At 45.9% G+C, this 25,440-nt stretch overlaps 1 protein-coding gene across 4 annotated transcripts in view; it reads left to right on the top strand.

Annotated features, from left to right (window-relative positions):
* PAPLN (papilin, proteoglycan like sulfated glycoprotein) overlaps positions 1–25,440 on the top strand; it is an 86,534-nt gene that overhangs the window by 36,801 nt on the left and 24,293 nt on the right. For 3 of the 4 annotated variants that reach the window (XR_014466335.1, XR_014466334.1, XM_083167631.1), the window contains exons 5-16: positions 5,231–5,291; positions 7,464–7,566; positions 10,008–10,138; positions 13,907–14,030; positions 17,841–17,921; positions 18,025–18,197; positions 18,876–18,999; positions 19,092–19,218; positions 20,261–20,320; positions 22,420–22,627; positions 23,922–24,098; positions 24,631–24,787. Coding sequence is in view for 1 of the 4 variants with exons in the window: in XM_083167631.1 (XP_083023757.1) it covers positions 5,231–5,291; positions 7,464–7,566; positions 10,008–10,138; positions 13,907–14,030; positions 17,841–17,921; positions 18,025–18,197; positions 18,876–18,999; positions 19,092–19,218; positions 20,261–20,320; positions 22,420–22,627; positions 23,922–24,098; positions 24,631–24,787 (1,526 nt within the window). In the remaining 3 variants the exon portion in view is untranslated. The remainder of the gene's footprint in view (positions 1–5,230; positions 5,292–7,463; positions 7,567–10,007; positions 10,139–13,906; positions 14,031–17,840; positions 17,922–18,024; positions 18,198–18,875; positions 19,000–19,091; positions 19,219–20,260; positions 20,321–22,419; positions 22,628–23,921; positions 24,099–24,630; positions 24,788–25,440) is intronic. The other variant, XR_014466336.1, reaches the window with a different exon arrangement.

The following is a 25,440-nucleotide window of genomic DNA, read 5'->3' as shown; positions in this document are numbered from 1 at the left end:
AATCCTATAGATATGACTTACTCAAGTCAGTAGTTACAAGTCAGATAGTTTGAACTCAATGGACTAACATATTTTTTCAACCTTAATTACTATGTGAGTTGCCTGACTTTCAGCGGTGCACGGAGTGCCACCCCATTTTTTGGGAGGCCCCTAGATGTTCTGCGGGGGTAGTCAAGAAGTACTGTAAGTGATGTTAATATTCAGCATTGCTTGAAGTAATCAAGCCTGATTGTGTCTAATCTAACCAAACTAGCAATTCAATTTGATTTATTGGTTGAACGAGTCCCTAAAGCTACACACTATACAATTCCCTCCGCCGTTGTTAACGATATTAGTGGAGGATATAGTGCATACGCACTGAACAATATCATTCAGTGATGTCACACCCCCCCCCCCCCCCCCCATACAGACTTTGACGATATACTCAAAAGTTGACTGCTTGCTCAGATGACGGAGGATATCACTTACATAGTTAACGATATAGTGTGTACACATGAGACAATTGCACGATAGATCATTAGCTATATCGTAATCATGCATATTGTTAATGATATATCCCAGGAATGAAGAACCTTTTGTCCTCCAGCTGTTGTTGAACAACACATCCCAGCATCCCCTGCAACAGTTTTCACATGGCGATACTGTAGCAGGGCATGCTGGAATGTGTAGTTTAACAACAGCTGGAGGTCCAAAGGTTCCCCATGCTTGATATATTGTATAGTGTGTACGCACCTTACAAGGGCAAACACACATCAGAACAGTTGGTGTTGGATCATTTTCTTCCTTCAATAAATGGAATGATCATTTAATAATTGTATTTAGGCAGTTTGTATTTATGTAGATCGCAGATCTGAAACTAAGTTTGGCCAATATGCAAAAATAGAAAAATTCTATAGTTTATGTTACACATAAAGATTTTAGCAATTTAGCACAGTGTTTAAAGTTTAAATACTACAGTATGCTACATTTCTGTTGAATATGCCTTTATTAATTTATGTGTCTAAAAAGTTACAAAGCAGAGTCCTACTGCGGTTACTGTTATAGTCAGCTGAAATTCTGCAGTGTGCTGCCCCCTGCTGGTGACAGCTATATCATGTATGTGCTTTCATTTTTATATACATTGGGTATGTATGTGTTTGTATATAATCATCCGGACTTCGTAATCTCTAAATAGCAATGGAAATTGAATTAGGCCCATGGTTTCATATGCAAGTGTTAGGGAGAAAAACAACCACCCAACCAACCAACAAACCAATCAATCCTTACTGACATTTTTTAAACACAGCCTGTAACATGAAGGGCAGGAGCTGATTGGCTGGTGCTTTATCTTTCACCACTTTATCACTCTTCAAGGCTTAGTAAAGCAGATTAGAAGAGAGGGCCCTGCTCATGAAAGCTAACATTCTAAAGGTATAGATATCCACAAGCCTAGCAGACCAATGCAATGTGAATTACTAACTGGTGTCGGTGTAGTGAGTAAGTGTGGATGACTGTCTAGCATGAGCGTGGTGTGAAGGTGTGGATGACTGGCTGGTGTTGGAGTGGTTAGAAGGTGTGGATGACTGGCTGGTGTTGGCGTGGTTAGAAGGTGTGGATGACTGGCTGGTGTTGGTGTGGTGAGAAGGTGTGGATGACTGTCTGGTGTTGGCGTGGTGAGAAGGTGTAGATAACTGGCTGGTGTTGGCGTGGTTAGAAGGTGTGGTTGACTGGCTGGTGTTGGCGTGGTTAGAAGGTGGTGATGACTGGCTGGTGTTGGCATGGTTAGAAGGTGTGGATGACTGACTGGTGTTTTCGTGGTGAGAAGGTGTGGATGACTGGCTGGTGTTGGCGTGGTGAGAAGGTGTGGATGACTGGCTGGTGTTGGCGTGGTTAGAAGGTGTGGATGACTGACTGGTGTTGGCATGGTGAGAAGGTGTGGATGACGGGCTGGTGTTGGCATGGTGAGAAGGTGTGGATGACTGGCTGGTGTTGGTGTGGTGAGAAGGTGTGGATGACTGACTGGTGTTGGTGTGGTGAGAAGGTGTGGATGACTGGCAGGTGTTGGCGTGGTGAGAAGGTGTGGATGACTGGCTGGTGTTGGCGTGGTGAGAAGGTGTGGATGACTGGCTGGTGTTGGCGTGGTGAGAAGGTGTTGATGACTGTCTGGTGTTGGTGTGGTGAGAAGGTGTGGATGACTGTCTGGTGTTGGCTTGGTGAGAAGGTGTGGATGACTGACTGGTGTTGGCTTGGTGAGAAGGTGTGGATGACTGTCTGGTGTTGGCTTGGTGAGAAGGTGTGGATGACTGTCTGGTGTTGGGGTGGTGAGAAGGTGTGGATGACTGTCTGGTGTTGGCGTGGTGAGAAGGTGTGGATGACTGGCTGGTGTTGGCGTGGTGAGAAGGTGTGGATGACTGGCTGGTGTTGGCGTGGTGAGAAGGTGTGGATGACTGTCTGGTGTTGGCGTGGTGAGAAGGTGTGGATGACTGGCTGGTGTTGGCGTGGTGAGAAGGTGTGGATGACTGGCTGGTATTGGCGTGGTGAGAAGGTGTGGATGACTGGCTGGTGTTGGCGTGGTGAGAAGGTGTGGATGACTGGCTGGTGTTGGCTTGGTGAGAAAGTGTGGATGACTGGCTGGTGTTGGCGTGGTGAGAAGGTGTGGATGACTGGCTGGTGTTGGCGTGGTGAGAAGGTGTGGATGACTGGCTGGTGTTGGCGTGGTGAGAAGGTGTGGATGACTGACTGGTGTTGGCGTGGTGAGAAGGTGTGGATGACTGGCTGTTGTTGGCGTGGTGAGAAGGTGTGGATGACTGACTGGTGTTGGCGTGGTGAGAAGGTGTGGATGACTGGCTGTTGTTGGCGTGGTGAGAAGGTGTGGATGACTGGCTGGTGTTGGCGTGGTGAGAAGGTGTGGATGACGGGCTGGTGTTGGCGTGGTGAGAAGGTGTGGATGACTGTCTGGTGTTGGCTTGGTGAGAAGGTGTGGATGACTGACTGGTGTTGGCGTGGTGAGAAGGTGTGGATGACTGGCTGGTGTTGGCGTGGTGAGAAGGTGTGGATGACTGGCTGGTGTTGGCGTGGTGAGAAGGTGTGGATGACTGACTTATGTTGGCGTGGTGAGAAGGTGTGGATGACTGGCTGGTGTTGGCGTGGTGAGAAGGTGTGGATGACTGGCTGGTGTTGGCGTGGTGAGAAGGTGTGGATGACTGGCTGGTGTTGGCGTGGTGAGAAGGTGTGGATGACTGTCTGGTGTTGGGGTGGTGAGAAGGTGTGGATGACTGACTGGTGTTGGCGTGGTGAGAAGGTGTGGATGACTGGCTGGTATTGGCGTGGTGAGAAGGTGTGGATGACTGGCTGGTGTTGGCGTGGTGAGAAGGTGTGGATGACTGGCTGGTGTTGGCGTGGTGAGAAGGTGTGGATGACTGGCTGGTGTTGGCGTGGTGAGAAGGTGTGGATGACTGACTGGTGTTGGGGTGGTGAGAAGGTGTGGATGACTGACTGGTGTTGGCGTGGTGAGAAGGTGTGGATGACTGGCTGGTATTGGCGTGGTGAGAAGGTGTGGATGACTGGCTGGTGTTGGCGTGGTGAGAAGGTGTGGATGACTGGCTGGTGTTGGCGTGGTGAGAAGGTGTGGATGACTGACTGGTGTTGGGGTGGTGAGAAGGTGTGGATGACTGACTGGTGTTGGCGTGGTGAGAAGGTGTGGATGACTGGCTGGTGTTGGCGTGGTGAGAAGGTGTGGATGACTGTCTGGTGTTGGCTTGGTGAGAAGGTGTGGATGACTGACTGGTGTTGGCGTGGTGAGAAGGTGTGGATGACTGGCTGGTGTTGGCGTGGTGAGAAGGTGTGGATGACTGGCTGGTGTTGGCGTGGTGAGAAGGTGTGGATGACTGACTTATGTTGGCGTGGTGAGAAGGTGTGGATGACTGGCTGGTGTTGGCGTGGTGAGAAGGTGTGGATGACTGGCTGGTGTTGGCGTGGTGAGAAGGTGTGGATGACTGGCTGGTGTTGGCGTGGTGAGAAGGTGTGGATGACTGTCTGGTGTTGGGGTGGTGAGAAGGTGTGGATGACTGACTGGTGTTGGCGTGGTGAGAAGGTGTGGATGACTGGCTGGTATTGGCGTGGTGAGAAGGTGTGGATGACTGGCTGGTGTTGGCGTGGTGAGAAGGTGTGGATGACTGGCTGGTGTTGGCGTGGTGAGAAGGTGTGGATGACTGGCTGGTGTTGGCGTGGTGAGAAGGTGTGGATGACTGACTGGTGTTGGGGTGGTGAGAAGGTGTGGATGACTGACTGGTGTTGGCGTGGTGAGAAGGTGTGGATGACTGGCTGGTATTGGCGTGGTGAGAAGGTGTGGATGACTGGCTGGTGTTGGCGTGGTGAGAAGGTGTGGATGACTGGCTGGTGTTGGCTTGGTGAGAAGGTGTGGATGACTGGCTGGTGTTGGCGTGGTGAGAATGTGTGGATGACTGACTGGTGTTGGGGTGGTGAGAAGGTGTGGATGACTGACTGGTGTTGGCGTGGTGAGAAGGTGTGGATGACTGGCTGGTATTGGCGTGGTGAGAAGGTGTGGATGACTGGCTGGTGTTGGCGTGGTGAGAAGGTGTGGATGACTGACTGGTGTTGGCGTGGTGAGAAGGTGTGGATGACTGGCTGGTGTTGGCGTGGTGAGAAGCTCCACATAATTCTAGAAAGTGGGGGAGAAATGGTATCCAGTAATATAGTCAATATATTTAAAAAAAAAAGGCAGAATAAGCTTTTAAGGGGGAGATGTATGAAAATGGTGGCGAGAGTTCCAACCAATCAGCTTATGTCATTTTCACACACAGCTAGAAAAATAGCATCTAGTCTTTAGTAAGGGGACTTTTATTACCACATACTGAAAGGACCTACATATGTCCTTTCTGGCCAAACCGGGACAACATCGTTCAGTGCTCAGCCTGATATGCGGGTGCCCATGGTCGTTATTGATGTCAGCCAATCGACCCTGCTACATGGCCAACCATGCAATAATATTAGCGATATGGAGTATGCTATTGAAGGAAGGAGTGATAGGCCACTGTGTCCCACAGTAACTATATGTGGATATCATCCCGGTACACATTGTCTCAGTGTGTATCCAGCTTTAGAAGGAAAGTTGATTACATTGTATGACCATATATTTTGTAATATTCAACGTAAGACCATTGTGATAGTCATGCGAAATGTCTCATCTGTAGGCTTAGTTCTAAATACAGTTTGGATTCTTCTTCCTTAGGGCAGATGGGGGTTCGAACTGTATAGGACCAACCAGAAACTATCGCTCATGCAACGTGCAGGTAAGTACTCCCTAGGATACTTTCAGTACACCATATATAGTGCTCCTGTTTCTGACAAGTATCTGAAATGTAACATTAGCGAAGGTGCTGCGCCTATCACAAGACCTATCCCAAGTTGAAGTGGTCTGCGGTATTGCTATACTGCCGTTTTCAGTTTTGTCTTTGTGCTGCTCTTTTAAGCTGTATATAGTATTCCTTTCACGGTGAGCTGTATACCGGTGTGCGATTTCCTCCATTATACTTGTTAAGGCTAATAATATATTGTAGAAAAATCTGATTGCCTTATGCTGTAACTGCCACATGTACAGTAGTGTAAGCTGCCATTCAGAACAAACCTATTGTTATTAGATCATGTGACTAAGGGACACCGAAGATTAGATTCTTACGCATATTGATTATGCCACAAAATGACTGCCTTTAGGAATGTTTTATTATGATTAATCACCTAAGTATATAAATGCCTATTTATTAATGTACGGATGCCTTTCTTCTCTGATCCCTGTCTGCCAATTTATACTTGTACATGCATGTCCTGATGCCCGCACATGACCAGTAGGCAAGTTTTGTCCAATCCTGGGCTATCACTGTAATATTTACTCTTCACTGGGATGGGCACTGTCCCAACAAGAAAAGCTTAATAAATAGCCTGCAGATGACACAATCAGAAGCACCATCATGTGGGGCTTCCAGGACTGAAGTCCTGGGCCCAGAAACACTGACAAAGAGTGGGTTGTCTGTCCCACCCATGCCCCCCATCCACCCAACCCACCCCCTCCCCCTCCCTCCTGATACTACTGCAGGAAAGAGGGTTCCTACCCCCTACATGCCATGCAATAAAGTTTGTTTTGTTTGCTGACTGGCGCACAAAACCTCATGATGCCACGCGGCCCCACTTAAGGAAAGAGGACCCACTGTGGGTGAGGAGGAGCAGCTGAAACAGACGAAGAAGATACGGGGATGGCTTGGGCTGCAAATGACAGAGAGCAGGGTTGGAGAAAGTGAGACAGAAGGGGGCTGGAAATAACAGACAGGGCATCACTGGGGGTGCCGGACGTGGTCCTGACAGTCAGGATCCCGACAGTCATTTACCCGACATCAAAATCCCGACTGTCAAAACGCCGACAGCCGGGTGCCCGACGGCCACCCGCTATTTTCCCTCGTGGGGGTCCACGACCCCAATAGAGGGAGAATGGAATAGGTGGCCCACGTAGTGAGCCACCGTGCCCGCAGCGTGGGGAGCACAGCGACCCTGCAAGGGGCTTTGTTGCGCTGGCCACGCTGTCTGAGTCCGGGCAGTCGGGATCCTGATCTCAGGCTAATGACTGTCAGGATCCCGACTTTCAGAACCCCATACCACACTCCATAACTGGAAGCTAGAAGGGGATTGCTGGGGCTGTACTGCAAAATCCAAATGATCATATTTTGTCAGTCACATGCCCCACAATTGCTACCGCAGTTCTTGTTTTAACTTTTTCCTTATCCTTTGGACGATATATAATAATAAATAATGTTATTTACACAGCACCTTTCTTCATCATCAGGGTTTAGTGTTACAGAAAGAAAAAAACAATGTGTATAATAGATATAAAGGAGGGATCTGCGCAACCATTTTGTAACTTCCATGGTTAATATAATCACTTACAAAGGGTACGCAACAAGGCAGCCATTTTAGGTGAGATACATTAGCATGGGTCCTCAAACTGCGGCCCTCCAGATGTTGTGAAACTACAAATACCAGCATGCCTTGCCACAGTTTTAACACTCCCTTATAGCAAAACTGTGGCAAGGCATGCTGGGATTTGTAGTTTCACAACATCTGGAGGGCCGCAGTTTGAGGATCCATGCATTATAGGTTACCTTGGGTGGAATAGTCAACGCCTGGATGACATGACACAATATAGGACAGCTGAGGCATACTAAAGCTAAGAGCTTAGAAAGAAGATCCTTGTATTGTTCTCACCCTTGGGCGTACCAGGCAAGGAAGCGATTTGGGCTGTCGACAATGTGGTGTCAACATTATAACTATATTCACAAACCATGAGATTTTCCCCAATGTATTTTATTCGTTTTCTAAATGATGGTACTCCTAAATCTGCTAAGACAGCTGATTTTGTTTATTTAGAACATTCTTTATTATTTGATAATAATTGTGATTCTTTCTTCAACCCCTAGGACTGCCCTGACGGGTCCCGGGATTTCCGTGCTGAGCAGTGCACAGAGTACGATGGGATGGAGTTCCAGGGAAAGAGATACAAGTGGCTGCCTTATTATGGAGGTAAGGAAAAATACATTTATATTTAATCACATAGGTAACTTTCAGTTTACTGCAGCTGACTTTAAAATCCCATTAAATAGGGCCTGATACTTTCTTGGGCAGTACAGGGATGTAACTATGCAGACGCGGGGACATGGTCAGGCTTATTGCTGTGTTATGGTAGTGTCACGGAGGTGGTTGTGTCATCTGACGTTCATGTAAGAAACCGTACTCTAGTGGACAGTCTGCACCTAATATGGGGCTTGTGTAAGTTTCCAGGGTGTCAACGATGATTAGTGAAATGTCAGCATATTTATAGCGGCCTTGTAGAGGGATGTGCATATTGTTGCAGAAGAAAATGGGGCAATAAATCCCGGCACGGATGTTGCAGTGTTCTGGTCGACACCATACATATTGTTGACATGCATAAGACTAGATTGACATGACCATATAGGAAATGTGGCCAAAGCCCAGAAATAGGCTTGTGGCTGCATTTTCCTTTCAGTATATACCACCCCCAGAGAGATATCATTGTATATAATGCAGATCAGATCTGCATATGTGTTGCATCATGTTTTGCATAGGTCAGTGCATCCAGAAGCCAGTGACAGTGGGATACGGTCATATTGTCTACAGCATTTAGGTCTACAAGCATTAGGTCTACACCACTAGGTCGACCTGCATTAAGGTCGACCTGCATTTAGGTCGACATGACTGAAGGTTGGCATGACTTAGGTCGACAGGGTCATTAGGTCGACATGGGGAAGTTCAACAGGCAAAAGGTCGACATGGGGTCATTTCACTGTTTTATGAGTCGACATGTGCCGACAGGCGGTATTTCATGCCCTGCCATCCACTAGGGCGTGGTGGGAGAATAAAATAGTGTGTCCGAAGCATGGCGAGGCACCGTGCCCGAAGCATGGCGAGCGCAACGGTGCTATGTTGACTGTGTCGACGCTTAAAAAATGAAATTTTTTTTAAAACAAAAACATGACGACTTTTTCCACTGTCGACCTAATGACCCTGTCGACCTAACACATGTCGACCTAATGACCCTGTCGACCTAACCCATGTCGACCTTCAGTCAGGTCAACCTAAATGCAAGTCGACCTAATGGTGTAGACCTAAATGCAGTCTGACGAATGATCACATTCCGGGACAGTTTGGGTGCATAAGGTCTCTCTGTTACTGATGGAAGGATCTGGATGGGTCACATTTTCCCTTTGTCTTTCTCCACGGAGCAGGTTTGGCGCAGTAATTCCCATTTTATTGTGGCCAGGCGTTCCCTGTTTTGGAATCACATTTATTACCTCACAAACCTCAATGTTAGAACATTAAAATGCCCAAATATCTCTCATGAAATACAGATAGCCTATATGTTTCCTCAGTGGCATAACAGGGCACCACCACACCCTTTGCCTGCCACCATTGGCCCCCCACCCCCCTTGAACTTGTGACACTGACACTAAGGTGCATGATGCTTGTCACCAGGTGAGTCCTACGTCAGGCAGCAGGGTGTCCTTACAGTCACCCCACAAGTTATCCAGGATAGGTGCCACTGAGACTGCGACATTGCTGGCACTGGTGGCACTGCCCTCACCACAGCCCCGCGGCTGCTTACTTTCAGGACTTTGTTTGTCATAAACAAAAATGTGTTTTTGTAGGAAAATGGGAAAGTTGGAGTGAGTTAGGTTCATGGTGTGACATGACTGTGAGGTGATGGGTTATATGTTTAGTCTACGCCATCAAAGACCACAACTTTATAAATAATTGAGTGACCTTTGCAATGGAGTGTATGAGGGTCAAGTGCAAGCTGTACGTCTACATTTATACTTGGCATTAGATATTGTTTCTGGTTTCACTTATTCTGTTACCCCACTTCTCATTACTGTACACATCCACCACAACTTGAATAAAATAACAATCTGGTGAGACTGCATCCTTTCCTCTGCTATCCAGTGACATTATACACATAGGCCCTTATTCTGGTTCACTCGCAAAGGCAAATTCCTTCTCAAGTGGACAAAGCCATGTGCACTGCAGGTGGAGCAGATGTAACATGTGCAGAGAGAATTAGATATGGGTTTGTTATTTTGTTTCTGTGCAGGGAAAATACTGGCTGCTTTATTTTTACACTGCAATATAGATCTCACTTTGAAGTAAAACCCCACCCAAATCTAATTCTCTCTGCAGTGCACATGGCTTTGTCCATTTGAGAAGGAATTTGCCTTTGCGAGTGAACCAGAATAAGGGCCATAATTCAATATGTTGTAATGTATTAGTAGTTGTTATAATGTTCTATCTATCATTATTAAAATAATTATCTAAAAAAACAAACATCATAAACTTTTTCACCAGCGTTCTGTAGTCTTATAGCAGACTAGAATGTATTTACAGTGTGATATAACATTATTTAATGGTAACATGACGTGTAAATGTGTTTTTTGTTTTTTTCTTCCAAGCATCCAATAAGTGTGAGTTAAATTGCATACCCAAAGGCGAGAACTTCTACTACAGACACAAGATGGCTGTGCTGGACGGGACACCCTGCGAGCCAGGCAGAAGAGACATCTGTGTAGAGGGGGTCTGCAAGGTAGGATACATAAAGGTCAAGTTAGCAAAATAAGAAGTGTCCTGCAGTAAATGGCTATAGACAGGACTGGTGCAAGGTTTATTGGCATTATTGAAACAATTGTGCTTACTGCTCCCACCACCACCCACAGACCAAAACCGACTTTCCAGTACCTCAGGTGAATGTGTGGAGGGGACGTCGTAGGAATTTAACAGCTGCCATTTGCATTAAGTTCATCAAGAATCATATATTTATTTATTTACAGTTTCCTATATAGCGCAGCATATTCCGTTGTGCTTTACAATTGGAAACAACAGTGATTAAACAAAACTGGGTAGACACAAACCGAAACAGAGGTTGACAATCCTATAGATTGTAAGCTTGCGAGCAGGGCCCTTCTACCTTTGTCGGTTTGTTTCTACCCAGTTTGTTTAACCACCAATTGTTTCCAATTGTAAAGTGCAGCGGAATATGCTGCGCTATATAAGAAACTGTAAATATAAATAAGAATGCGTCTCTATAAGCCATCCTTCATTTTGTGATCGTAACACTCAGGCTGCCTAATGGTAAACCGGCCTTGGTTATAGAGACGGCCTTTCTAGCACTTTCCAGGGTCACTTTCAGCACAGATGACCACTGCACATATGGGTACTTGTTTCCTATCTGGGCGCCCGCTAAGTTAATTGCGCACCATGCTATTCTCCGTAGAGAAATCTGATCGCATCGCATCGTACACATACACGATATTGAACGATGCGATGCGATCCGATTCGATTTCCCATAGGAAACAATGTTAAATGGCTCAATTTAGCCAAATTATCATAGGAACAATAGTAAATGGGCCAAAAACACCCCTGAACATTGAAATGTCCCCCCAAAAGTAGTTGACGCCACCCCGCCATCAACGTGAACCCGAAGCGTGGCGAGCGCAGCGAGGCCGCGAGGGGCGGCGGTACGCGTCCTCCGACCTTTTCATGCCCTACTATCCACTAGGGCGTGGAGTGAGAATAGAATAGTGTGGCGAGCGCAGCGAGCCACCGAGCCCGAAGCGTGGCGAGCGCAGCGAGCCCCGCGAGGGGACGCGGATACCTTCACAGGTAAACGCGTCCCTTCGCGTGCTTCCCAGGTGTCCGCGTCGCCATGGACACCTGGGAAGCCCGCGAGGGGACGCGTATAACTGTGAAGGTATCCGCGTCCCCTCGCGGGGCTCGCTGCGCTCGCCACGCTTCAGGCTCAGTGGCTCGCTGCGCTCGCCACACTATTCTATTCTTACTCCACGTCCTAGTGGATAGTAGGGCATGAAAAGGTCGGAGGACGCGTACCGCCGCCCCTCGCGGGCTCGCTGCGCTCGCCACGCTTCGGGTTCACGTTGATGGCGGGGTGGCGTCCACTACTTTTGGGGGGACATTTCAATGTTCAGGGGTGTTTTTGGCCCATTTACTATTGTTCCTATGATAATTTGGCTAAATTGAGCCATTTAACATTGTTTCCTATGGGAAATCGAATCGGATCGCATCGCATCGCATCGTTCAAGATCGTGTATGTGTACGATGCGATGCGATCCGATTTCATTACGGTGCCGTACGTAGAAAACCTGGGCGCCCAGATAGGAAACAAGTACCCACATATGTGCAAACACTGAAAAGAAAGTCAATGGTTGAAGCGATTATAAGTCATTGGAATCATTTACCCATACTGCGTGTATCTTGTCAGGTTTACCAAAGCAACAATCTGGAGGGAAACGTGTCTCAGAGACAGAATGTCCCACCGCATTAGGGACTGTGTGGAGTAATGGCGCAATGTATTAACATACATCGCCGCCCTTCGCCTGACAGCCGCCGCGATGCTGCCGCATATGTACTAACATATGCGGCTAGCATCGGGTTGCGGTGACGGAGACCCCCGCGATACCTGTGATGTGGTCTGCGGGGGTCTCCGTCACATCCCGGCGGCTGCCAGTGTCCTCCTGCGTCTCCTCCTTCCCCCTGCAGCCGGATGTCCTCCCGGCTGTGACACCTGCTGGGGGAGGAGGAGATCAAAGGAGGACAGGAGTGGGGGGGTGCGCGGACAGCGATTGAAGCCCATAGGCTTCTATAGGGTATCGCCACCCTCAGGCGAAGACGGGGCGGACGGGTATTGGTACATAGGAAAATGCGGTAAAACCCCCGTTTTACCGCATTTTCCCTTTAGTACATCCCACCCTAAGGGAGATACAAGCAGGGATCTATTCTGCGGGGTGCATTTACTAAAGCTTCTAAACATGAAATGCAATAGAGAAAGAATAGACCGAATCGGATTGGTTGCTATGGGCAATTTCACCTCTTTTTATTTTCAAGCTTTAGTTAATTTTACCTCAGTGAATGTTAACCAACATTGGGCGAGATATACCAAACTAAAAATGCTGTAAAAACTCTGTTTTCGGGATTTTTACCGCATTTTTATATGCAGCAAAGCCCCACCGCTGGGGCTTCGCTGCGGGGGGTTACGCCAGTTCTATATGGCGTAACCCCATGGAAGCCTATGGGCTTCCCTTCGCGTCCCCCGCCGCCCCTTGCGCCCCCGTTGATCCGCACGGCTCTCCCCTCACCTGTGTCCGGGCAGCCTCCTGCTGTGCTGCCCGGACCGGTGATCTGTGTGAGGACTCCTTTTCCTCCTCCCTGCACCCGGAAGCCATGTGAGGGTTTGGGGAGGGGGTACCCGCAGCACATCGCCGGCCATCGCTTTTGCGTTAATAATCGCATATGTTACTGCATATGCGATTATAAAAAATGTGAATGCCGGCGATGTGCTGCGGGAGTAATTAGAGAATCCCGCCCAAGGTCTGCCTAGGCTGCAACACCCTCTCTTTCCTTCCATGGATGTGATAGATAGATAGAGTAGCGTTAGGAAAGGCACAATGTCATCAGGCCACTCCTCCTACAATTTATAGACCTATGAGGAGGCAGCAGAGAAAAAATGACATCATTCTAATGGAATAGCATTATAATGGTCCCTCTCTGTTGACTTGTAAATCAAATGCCATGATGGGGTGAGGCCACTCTCATAACTATTGTGGTATATAACAAATTATTATACCAAGGACAGGGTGGTTCTGGGTAGTTACCCAACCTTTAACATTGTTGTCTCTACATCTGTGATGAGGAAACAAATATATGCCAGAATTAATTCTAGGGCATTGTGCCTGGGACATAATGGCACCACTGGTGTATCTATAAAGGGGGCATGCTATACGTACCCCCCCTGAGCCCCCAGTTGACGGGGGGCCCACACACTGCACATATTTTGTTATACTCACCTCTCCGTCTGTCCAGCACTGGCTGCTTAGCTGCAAATATCACTGGGGAAATTGTCTGTCACTGTCTTTTTACAGAATCTACTGCACCGGCAGAGAGGCGGAGTCAGAAAACCAGAGCTGCACACAGGCCCTCTCCTCTTGAAGCACCTCTGAGCTCCGCTTCTGCGTGTTGCTTCCCAAGTTATCACACCCACCTAGTAAACCATATTCTTCTGCCAATAGAGTATGTGTGGGGTGGGGAGGGGAGTGGGCCACCAAGATAAATAATAGAATTTCCACAGACATTTCTGGCAGACCCGCATATTTGCGATCAGTAAATTATCTCAGTGATTATAGATGCGGGATGGTTTTTCACAGTTTTAGGTTCCCAATTTTATGGTTTCTTTCCTTTTATTTCTGTGCTTTTTCGTTTTTAGAATTTCTGCTAACAGTCATTTTTTTCTCTGTCCATTTATTTTCTAACCATGCATGGATTGGTCATGCTGATGTGATAGGCTGTTGGTTGTGATAACGTACTGGATTCATCCAAAAGAGAGGACCGGTGCTTGGTTTGTGGAGGGAATGGCAATTCCTGCTATGAGGTGAAAGGCTCGTACGATTCAGCCACAGTATCCAAAGGTATGATTCTTAGTGTAATTAGAGCCTGACATTATGATTACTTGTTCATTGGGATCTTTAATATTATTATTATTATTATACATGTGTAAGCAATTGCCATTGGTTGTGAATCACCGTATAGCAATGTGTGTCAGAAGTCAGGTGACAATGGGTGAGATGTACTAAGCCTAGGAGACTTATAATGTTGAGAGAAATAAGGTACCAGTCAGTCAACTCCTTGTAATTTTTTTGAAACACATAGCAGTTGGGAGCTGATTGGCTGGTGCCTTCCTCTACTTCATCTTCAGTCTCCTCGACAATTTTGACACCTACTTCTGAACTGATGCTGATTTTAGTTCTACCAGCTATACCCCTATTTATGCTGTATTTTATCAACACACCCTGTACGTTACCTTGTAATTTGTTTTTTGTTTGCTATGTACGGCGCTGCGGACACTTTGTGGCGCCTTATAAATAAACGTACTACTACTACTTGATCATTCTCCAAGGCTAACTACATCTGTCCCATATCGCAAACGAAAGTTTCAATAGGGTGAGTGCTCTTGTTATTGGTCTATTGCCTTTAAAACTATCATACAGACACAGCCTGTGGCTGATGGTGGAACTTGCTTTTTTAAGATGCACAGCCTTGGAGCTGATGGGTTGAGTTTGCTGTGTCTGGTGCACAGCCTGGAGCTGATGATAGAACTTGGTTTGTCTGGTGCACAGCCTGGAGATGATGATGGAACTTGGTGTGTCTGGTGCACAGCCTGGAAATGATGGGTTGAGATGGCTGTGTCTGGTGCACAGCCTGGAGATGATGATGGATCTTGCTGTGTCTGCTGCACAGCCTGGAGATGATGATGGCATTTGGTGTGTCTGGTGCAGAGCCTGGAGCAGATGATGGCACTTGGTGTGTCTGGTGCACAGCCTGGAGATGATGATAGATCTTGCTGTGTCTGGTGCAGAGCCTGGAGATGACGATAGAACTTGCTGTGTCTGCTGCACATGAGAGAGCAAGGGGGGGGGGGGGTAGATCTGCACTCCACCTATTAGACCCTTATGTATGGGTGTTGAATCCACCTTGTTTCGGATTTTGCCAGGTGGGGGTGCTATCTTTACAACCAATGGTATGTATAAGGTAAGACAAAGAGAAAGCGGTTGCTGGTTCGATGCACACCTGTTTTAATCTTTTAATTTTCAAATAAAGTTTTACTTAAAAAATGTCCCTTTGTTTTTCTTTTATTCACATAAACTCGGGGTCATTGATACAATTAGACATCGAACCAGCAACCGCTTTCTCTTGGTCTTACCTGTGTCTGCTGCACAGCCTGGAGTCGATGATGGATCTTGCTGTGTCTGGTGCACAACCTGGAGATGATGATGGAACTTGGTGTGTCTGGTGCACAGCCTGGAGATGATGGGTTGAGATGACTGTGTCTGCTGCACAGCCTGGAGACGATGATGGATCTTGCTGTGTCTGGTGCACAGCCTGGAGATGATGATGGATCTTGCTGTGTCTGGTGCACAGCCTGGAGATGATGGGTTGAGATGTCTGTGTCTGGTGCACATCCTGGAGATGATGATGGAACTTGCTGTACATGATACACATGATGGAGTTTGTGGTGTATAGTGCACTGCCTGGATCTGATGGTGGAATTTGCATTGTCTGACACACTTCCGGGAGCTAATGGAGCTTTCTGGTGCTCAGAAAAAAAAGAAAATGCTGCTGCACAGCACTAAGAACACTGGTAATCAGAACAGTTTATTAACGTCTACAATTTAACATGGAGTCAGCACAATTTTTGTTCAAACACTGTGGGGCAGGCTAGCAAAGCCAGGTTACCTCATCAAGTAGGTTCCTTACATCCCTAACACCAACTGCATGGAGGAGATGGTAGAACTTGCAGTGTCATGCACAGTACCTGGAGCTGAAGAAGGAGCTTGTTATGTATTGTACACAGCCTGGAGCTGATGGTGGAGCTTGTTATGTATGGTACACAGCCTTGTGCTGAAGAAGGAGCTTGTTATGTATGGTACACAGCGTTGTGCTGAAGAAGGAGCTTGTTATGTATGGTACACAGCGTTGTGCTGAAGAAGGAGCTTGTTATGTATGGTAGACAGCCTGGAGCTGAAGAAGGAGCTTGTTATGTATTGTACACAGCCTGGAGCTGAAGAAGGAGCTTGTTATGTATGGTACACAGCCTTGTGCTGAAGAAGGAGCTTGTTATGTATGGTACACAGCGTTGTGCTGAAGAAGGAGCTTGTTATGTATGGTAGACAGCCTGGAGCTGAAGAAGGAGCTTGTTATGTATGGTACACAGCCTTGTGCTGAAGAAGGAGCTTGTTATGTATCTATGGTACACAGCCTGGAGCTGAAGAAGGAGCTTGTTATGTATGGTACACAGCCTTGTGCTGAAGAAGGAGCTTGTTATGTATGGTACATATCCTGGAGCTGAAGAAGGAGCTTGTTATGTATCTATGGTACATAGCCTGGAGCTGAAGAAGATCTTGATATGTATGGTACACAGCCTGGAGCTGATGGTGGAATGTAACCAAACAGCATTGCTGAAGTGAAATGTGTTGTAGGTTATATAATGGACTCTAAGGGGTTGGGATAGCCAAGAAGCCGCTATGACTGTTAGGTGACAAGCATTCTGACGGTTTCTCCAGCACTATCATTTTATACTGTTACTTGGATCCCACAGAGATATTCAAGAACATCTGCACTGTTGGCTTACCATTAATAGCAGTGTTTTGTCCTTAAGTAGTAGGGCTATGCTCATTTAACTACTAAAGGGCCATACATACTGGGTGATTTGAGCTGAAAGCAGCTCAGTTTACTCGTTTAAGGGGCTTTCAGCTGGAAAGCCGTCCAGTGTGTAGGGGGCAGCGATGAGTGCTGATGTGTGCTTCCGTATCATCGCTGGCCTGGCCACTCATCTTCTGGTATTACCAGCAGATGGGCGATGCGGTAGACCGCTCTCCATAGTGTCCTGCCATGGGAAGCCGTCCACCCCGGGGAAGAATGCTAAAATGGGTGTGAATGGACCTTAAGTCTAGTGTCTCATAGTTTTATATCTCACACATAGGGGGCTATGTGGTAGATTCCAAGATTATGGAACCAGCGAGATTTTATTGAGTTCACTACTAAATGTAAAGCTATAAAGGGGTGTACACACGGTGCGACTGCCTTGCTATTCAATCCCGATTCGGTCGGGAATGAATCGTGCGGCATGCAAAACGCATTTAAATTTTGACTATATGTTACAGATCTGTACTATATAGTCTTGCCTGCACAGTCTATTTATCTATTCAATTTCTATGCAGCAGGGCCTATCATCATGATCGAATGCGAATGAAAACCGTTCGATGTCTATTCGATTGCGATTTTTTTTTTACTTCAATCTTATCAGAATTTAATCTAATCCAACCATCCAACTAGTTGGTTGGATGGAATAAAGATCTGGTACTGGATGGGAGCAAATGACAAGGAGCAATTTGCTCACACATCCAGGAAAAAGGACAAAAACATTCAGTGAAGTTATTGAAATCAAACAGATACAACTACGATACATTGTCTGAGTGACAGGTTTTGGTTGTTTCCAGTGACATTACCCCCACATTATGTTCTTATTTTCTGTCTAAACATTTGTATTATTTTACATTGTAACAAGCATGGTGGTGAATTATCACACACACAGAGTGTTCCGCTGGTTTTTGCCTCATTACCTCAGTTATTTACATTCTGTTTTCACACATTTGGAATTGTATGTCATGAACAAATATTGTAATTAGCCATCGCTGCTAATTGTGTCATTTATCTCCCAGGCTACAGTCAACTCTTCACCATTCCAAAAGGAGCTACCAATATCCAAATTAAGGAAGTTGCGCCTACAAGGAATTTCTTAGGTAAACTGAGAGCTGTGTAACCGTGCAAAATGGAAATTGTAATGTTATAGAAAGCCATAGGTTTTTTTCTGATGGCTGTGACAACTGGTGTCTATCTCTGTAGCTATAAAGAATGTGCGTGGGGAATATTACCTGAATGGATATTGGACCATTGAATACGGCCGGGCCCTTCATGTGGCCAGTACTATCCTACATTACTATCGAGGCGCTGAAGGGGATCTAGCACCTGAAGTCCTGACAGCCAGAGGACCAACCAGTGAACCTCTAGTTATTGAGGTACTGTATTGTGGGTCATTGTGTGATATACTCAGAGACATTCTGTACAGATTCCATAGATAGATTATTTTATTCTCAAATGTCCAAAACGTGTTATTAGTGGGTGTGGATTATGAGGTTGACAGTGTCTAGGTTAACCACTATTGGTCGACACTGTAAAAGATCAACACGCTTTTTTACGATTTTTGGTGTCTGTAAAAATCTGTCAACATGGGCATATAAGTGTACTGCATCTTCTTGCATGACTCGTATTGTATTGGCTTGTATTGTGAAGTAAGAACAAGTCGGTAAAAAACAAAAAAAAACCCGGAAAACTTGAGTTGACCTTTTAAGTGCGTTGACCACTAACATGTCAACCTTGTGTGTGTGTGTCGACATTTTGGTAATAACGACCTAATCCATGTCAACCTTTTCCATGTGTCCACCTGCCTGTTAACCTATTGATTGTTAACTTGAGGACCCATCAAACGGATACCATTATAGCGTAGACCTTGTTCTACAAACTATTTGGCATTTACTCTAAGCAATACACTTGTCGCTATCATGGTTGCAATGGGGATATGCATATAAGCAATAATAACCATTATATACTGATCCCTTATAACCCTCTGAAGATGTAATGGCCGCGCACCGCCTAATGGTTTGCTAAATCATTGTAATTGTTGCTTTTAAACTCAGCTGATTGGACAAGAGGCAAACCGAGGGGTACAGTATGAATACTACCTGCCCAACCAGGGGGAGACAGATGACTATCAGTGGAGTTATAGCTCTTGGTCGGAGTGCAGTGCGGAGTGTGGGGGAGGTAAGACAACATACTCACCACTATGGTCCTATAGAAAACCTATGAGAACCCCACATTAATGTCTTTAATATCCTGACTTCCCCCTCTGACAGGCTACCAGTCCCGCTTGGTGTTCTGCACCATAGATAATGAAGCATATCCAGATGTTATGTGCAGGGATACACCAGCTCCAGCAAGCAACAGAACGTGCAGCACTCAGCCATGCCCACAGACAAAGCGGTAAGACACCTCATTACGCGGATTTAGTGTTCTTCCATAAAATGATAATTGTTATACTACTTACATAATTGGTTCAAACTCAACTAAATGTTTATTGGACAAAACCGGTAATCATCTGTATTCAGTATACAGTCAAATATGTATGCATGTATTTCAGTCTCACCCTGATCCTTATTCTCTTTTGCCTCCTGATCAAATCATTCCTTTTCTCATTGGTGGTTTTCAGTAATGTGACCCGGCGGTGCTGACCAATCACACCCTACCCCTGGGATCCCTGGCGGTTCTAGAGCTACTATCCCCTCAGAGAAGCTTTCTCTCACATGAGGATATTGATCAAATCTTGGACAGAGATAATATGTAAACTCTTTAGAGAGAAAAAAGACAACCAATCAGCTTCTTCTACAGCACAGGTCTTCAACCTGTGGCCCTCCAGATGTTGTGGAACTACATGTCCCAGCAGTCCCTGACAGTTTTGGCATGCTCTTATAGGAAAAAATGTGGCAATGCATGCTGGAACATGTAGTTTCACAACATCTGGAGGGCCACAGGTTGAAGACCCATGCGTCTACACGATGTGCTAAATAAATGACAGAAGCTGATTGGTTGCTAGTAGCAACTTCACCTCTCTATCTTTCTCTCTCCAAGAATTGATAAATATCCCCCAAATGATCCTCATCGTAACCATTATTTTCTTTATTCCCCTCAGGGTCCTGGCTATTCTGATCCTTCTTATTCTGGTGTCCCCACAATGTGATCCTTCTTCCCTAGTTATCCATTGTAATTATATTCCTGGGGATCCTGTGATCCTTCTTACTTCAGGATTGTGACCTTTCTGATCGGTTTCCTCCTCCTGTGCGGTACCATCTTATCTTTCTTATCCAGGAGTCTTTCTTCCACATTTGGGGTACATTCTGGTTTCCCGCTTTTTTCTCCTCATGAGCTGGACCTTCTAGTGCAAACCTCAAATAGTTGATGTGGATATAGCTGTAACTATTATACAAAACCTGCATGTCTATTCATACATGTTTATTCTGTGCAAAAGGATGTCTTACATATATCAGCCGACAATGTGGAGTCGTGTAGCCAACACAAAAATGACCAGGTAAATGGGAGAGTAAAATTATTCTTTGGTTCTGCTTTGGATTAACAAAATGGCTTATTTATTGTCTGCTGAAGGAGAATACTAAAATCTAAGCTTTCTGGGTGGTTGGACGCTCTGTAGCTCCTAACGTTATAAAGAATTAGGCATATAAATGTCAACAACTCCCGGATTTTCTTATTCCCTGGCATCCTGGTTTTCTACATAAACAGATTATAACATATTCACAAATATAGATAAAAAAAATGTTTCATTCACAAAGATGTTTTTTGTGGACCGGGAGAATGAGATTTTTTGGTACTTCACTATTGAAGTAAAGTATTTAATTCTTTCAACAAATTATTTACGACTCTTTGTAAATATAGCTACATTTTTGATGTTTTAGTCCTAGTGAAGACATTAGAGCAAATACTGGGATCCGCAGTAGTGTTTTGAGGAGGTGGGACCAAATAACAGAAATCTGCGTAATTTGTGCCACCCTTATCCTTTGGACCCGTGAATTGTACTATTTTTGTCACTATGGGGTGGAGCCTAATGACGCGATAGCCGGGCCCCGCCTCTGAAGTTGCCTGCAGAGTCTGTACTCTGGGGTTTTCCAGAGAGGAGTCCAAAAAACTAGATAAGTATGGGTGGGGATACATACGGTGAAGGCGGTCGGGATGTCGGCGTTAAGCATCCCAAAGGAGGGAATCCTGACAGGGGTCAGGTAAGTATAAACCCCCCACTCTTCCCCTATACCTAACCTTCCCTCCCAGCAGAGTCTCAGATGCATGCTCTCAGAAATAACTTGAAAATGTTTTGGGTGTTTCTGGCAGAGACTGGGAGGTGACCGGTAGGTGGACACATGGGTATGTTATACAGCACTGCCACTGTAGTGAGTGCACCTAGCAGTAGCCTCAATGGATTTCGGTAGGTGGGTTTTCAAATGATTGACTTTAGCACAATTTCTGCTAGGCAATGAAGGATACATAATTCTAGACATACACAATGGACACAATAAGCCACTTACCATATTCTCTCTCTCTGGTATGATGATTTAGCATATAGATCCACAGACACACACAGCAGACTTGGTAGGAAAATCTGCTGTCTCTGGGCTCCATTCCACCTTTTATAATGCATATAGAGGCTGTTGGCCAAGCTGAGAGGAAGAGGGGTTTGGGGGCATCTGGAACCCCCCTGTGTTTGCATATGAGCCTTTTCCAAGTTTTGTTGGAAGTGACATATGTATACATCTAACTACACACCACGTGCTAAGTAAGTTATTGCATAGGCGATCACTTTACTTCCTGTTCTGGCCACTCCGCAGCTCTACCGCACATGTACTGACCTCTCTCTCCCAAAGAAATCTGTATAATGTAGCCCATACGCTATAATGGCTGATGCCATTTAAAGATGGTGTTAGCTATCCAGACATGCTCATGAGTGCTTGTAGTAGCAGCACATCTCTGTGGCAGGGCATGCTGGGATGTGCAGTTCTCCAGGAGCTGGTGTGCCTCGCGTTGCCTACCCCTGCCCTATAGGATGTATATGGATTTGATGTGGAAACTCTAATATTCTCCTTGCAAAATGATAATTAGATTATTTGCTTGGCTATGATTGGGTGAATTGTCTGTTGCTGATCACGGGAGGCGGTGCCTGGTGGAACTGATTCATCGTAAGGTCTTTGGTGGAATGGGATAACACTTCTGCATTGTGTTATGTATATATATAGTACTCAACGATCAGAGCATCTTGCAGCAAAGTGAGCACATTGCAGAAACCAAAAAAGTAAATAATGACTCATACACCAAACACATTGATTGAAATATTTAATCATGTTAATTAGTAAAATAATTAAATGAAGCCATAGATTTGCCTCTATGCATATCCCAATGTGTTTCTAGTGGATGCTCGAAAGAGTAATAAACAATTCCACGTTTTGATGGAAAACCATTTTCATTGTCCAACCCTTAGTATTCCTTCCTGTTGATACCAGCTAATATTGGCAGGTGTTCTATGGTACACTGAGTGCTCGCATTTCTTGCCACATGCTCTGTGTCCGAGGTTCTGGTTCTGCCCACTTGTTTATGGGGTCCTTGCCATTTTCATGTGACTTTTAGCTGGAAGGTTGGTGAGTGGGGGCCGTGTTCAGCCACATGCGGTGGAGGCACTCAGACTCGATCAGTCTACTGCGTGTCCTATGAAGGAAGATCGTCTCAGCAGACTGTGAATGATGCAGAGTGCTCCACATTCATAGAGAAACCAACGACCCAGCAGGTCTGCAATCTGAAGGCATGTGCTAGATGGAACGCAGGACCATGGACTCAGGTAAATTCCGCTATGTCAATTTCATCACCGTAGAAGCTCAGTCCTGGTCTGTTTAGTAACATTTACAAAATGTGATCTGGTCCAGGTGAATTTGATATACAACTACACTACGCGGGTCATGTGTCCACAAACTAACAATGTCTTAAAATGACGCAAAATGGCGCATCGTTAAGGATATTGAGTGTACACACTAGAAGATATAGTAAATGATATTGCTCAGAAAGCTCTTTCTGAGCAATATCTTTCCTTCTGGGGGCGGCAGGGGGGGGGGGGTGGGTTGTAAAGAGCCGAATTCGCAGTAGACTCCAATGGTTCAACGGGCTGGAGCATGGGGATGCCCAGAATTTCCTGGACGTTCCCACAAAAACGGTGGGTGAGCCCAGAAATACGCATGTGAACACAGATGTGCCGAAGCCTGCTCGGTGCGGGTGGCTCACGTCACAGGTCACTACAGAGGTGCAGGCCGGTCCCAGGTGTCACCTGCCAAATGGTGACACCAAAATACAAACTTCTGCTCAGTGGCAGGAGCCGCTTGGTGGTAACGCTGCATGCCGCACCTGATTCCTGTCACAGTGCAGTAGCCATTGCTGCAAACAGATACTCCTGCATCTCCGGGACCCAGGGAGTAATGGAAACGTGGGGGTGGGCCTAGAGCAGGGCTGGGCAACACCGGCCCTCGATGTTGAGGAACTACACATCCCAGCGTGCCTTGCATCAGTTTCAGCATGGCCACATAGCAAAACTAATGCAAAACATCCTGGGATGTGTAGTTCACTAACATCTGGAGGGCCGGTGTTGCCCAGCCCTGGCCTAGAGGCTATGACTATCCCCATGAAGGCTCAATCCATTTTTTAGCAATGTGTGACTACAGCACGCACATGGAGTCCACCTCACGCACTGGGTGTTACCAAGGTCAGTGATGCCCGTAATTGCATGTGGCAGGCCAAAGTTTGCTTAATGTGCCAAGGAACCTTGCACCAGCTCGGATCCTACTATATGACATGTTGGATGCCATCTGGACCACTACACTGGGCTTCCTTCCCCGCTTACACACGCATCTTAAATATGGCCACGCCCTCCACCCCTCCCCTTAAACCCAGTATACACTCTTGTTATGGCAATACCCTTTCACACTGATAGTACATACCCTAGTAATCATAATACCAACTTGCTGTACTTGTATTTTTTAAGTCATGTTCTCCTTTTGGGGTTATTGATTTAAAATGATATATAAAAACAAGAACAGCTTTATATATTTGCTTTAAGACCACATAAATATTTTCCATTGTTTCAGTGCTCAAATGAGTGTGGAGAAGGAATTCAGAAACGAACGGTAACTTGCAGAACGGACTCGGGGGCTATTGTCCAGGATACTGTCTGTATGCTACAGGTCAAGCCATCGGATAGCCAGCTCTGCTCTGGTGACAACTGTGTTCAGGAAATCGGCTGGCACATCGGAGAGTGGGGCCTGGTAAGAAATGATTCATTAAACCTGCCATAGGAGGAATGTCTCCTGCTGAAGTGTAAGGTACAGTCCCAATCACTCAGGGCGATTTGGAGGTGTGCATGATAAATTACCGATTGATTGATTAATAATAACGACTGCAGTGAGAATCTGAACTCTGGTGAACAGACCATTGGATACAGTGCACTCCTACAAGATCTTAGTAGTCTCTCCCTGTTTAGGCGCTGTGGTGGGCTAGTTTTTTTTTAAGCAGAGAGGTCCTGGGTCTGTTCATTTCTTGCTTTCTGTCATTGTATGTGGACTTTTTATGTAGAACATATCTTCTGCTTTACTTGGCAGCTGGGATCTGATTATCTGGTACTTTATTTCTATCAACTTTACCTCTCCCCAAGACATAGTACGTTCTGTTAGTGCCGACATTGATAGCATTGTTTTATTTAAAAATTTTGTTTTGAGAACAGCAGAGGTTGAAAGGGGCCAAACAATAACAGCCTCACGTACTTACAGTATATTATCTTTGACCATTTCCAACTGTCAGTGCTCGAAAAGCTGTAACAATGGCATCAGAAAGCGCCAGGTGATCTGTGCAGACAACGACCGAAACTTCCACGAACCAGAGACATGTGAAGCCTATGAGCCTGAACGTCCGGCTGTTATTGAGAGCTGTAACATGCAGCCATGTCACCTGCAGCAACGTAAGTTTTATATTAGTATTTGGGCACCCTTGCACTAATGTCCACATGAAGCAGGTTCCCACAGCACAGTAGTGGATCTGTTTACCAGTGATGGCCGGTGCTTATATTTGAAGTCTGCCTACTTTTGACCAATTCCCCCTTGGAAAAAAAAGTCCCTTAGCTGAAGCTAGAGTCCAAAGATTTACTGTAGGGACCAGATAGACTGCAGTACGCACTGGAACGCAAGTCTACCATCCTGCCTATAACCAGGGGTTAAAGTGAGGGGGAACGGGGTAGAAATGAGTCCACCAACTCTAATGGTCAGGTGGAATTACTGTAGTTCAAACTCCACCTTGGCCCTGAACAGTATTCTAACAAAAAAGCATTATAGTTTGCAGGGGTGCCAAAAACCCCACCACTGGCCCTTGCTCTGCCTAATGGGAGGATGGGAAGATGGAAATGATTTCCTAATGGGCAGATGGAAATGATTTCCCCCACCTCTGCATGACCACTTTACGCCCTGCCTATAACAGTAATCATATCCCCCTGTTCCATATCCGCTTGATTGCATTTGTGATATTTTTGTAAGGTTTTAGGTGACCCAGTATATGCCGGGTCAGTTAAAGTATTATAGATAGACCAAATGTATATAAATAATAATAAAATATATATGT

The sequence above is a fragment of the Crinia signifera genome, chromosome 12 (assembly GCF_055691185.1).
Source record: "Crinia signifera chromosome 12, ASM5569118v1, whole genome shotgun sequence".
Classification (NCBI taxonomy): domain Eukaryota; kingdom Metazoa; phylum Chordata; class Amphibia; order Anura; family Myobatrachidae; genus Crinia; species Crinia signifera.
Note: the sequence above shows the minus strand (reverse complement) of the source record. Positions and strands in the feature narration are given on the sequence as shown.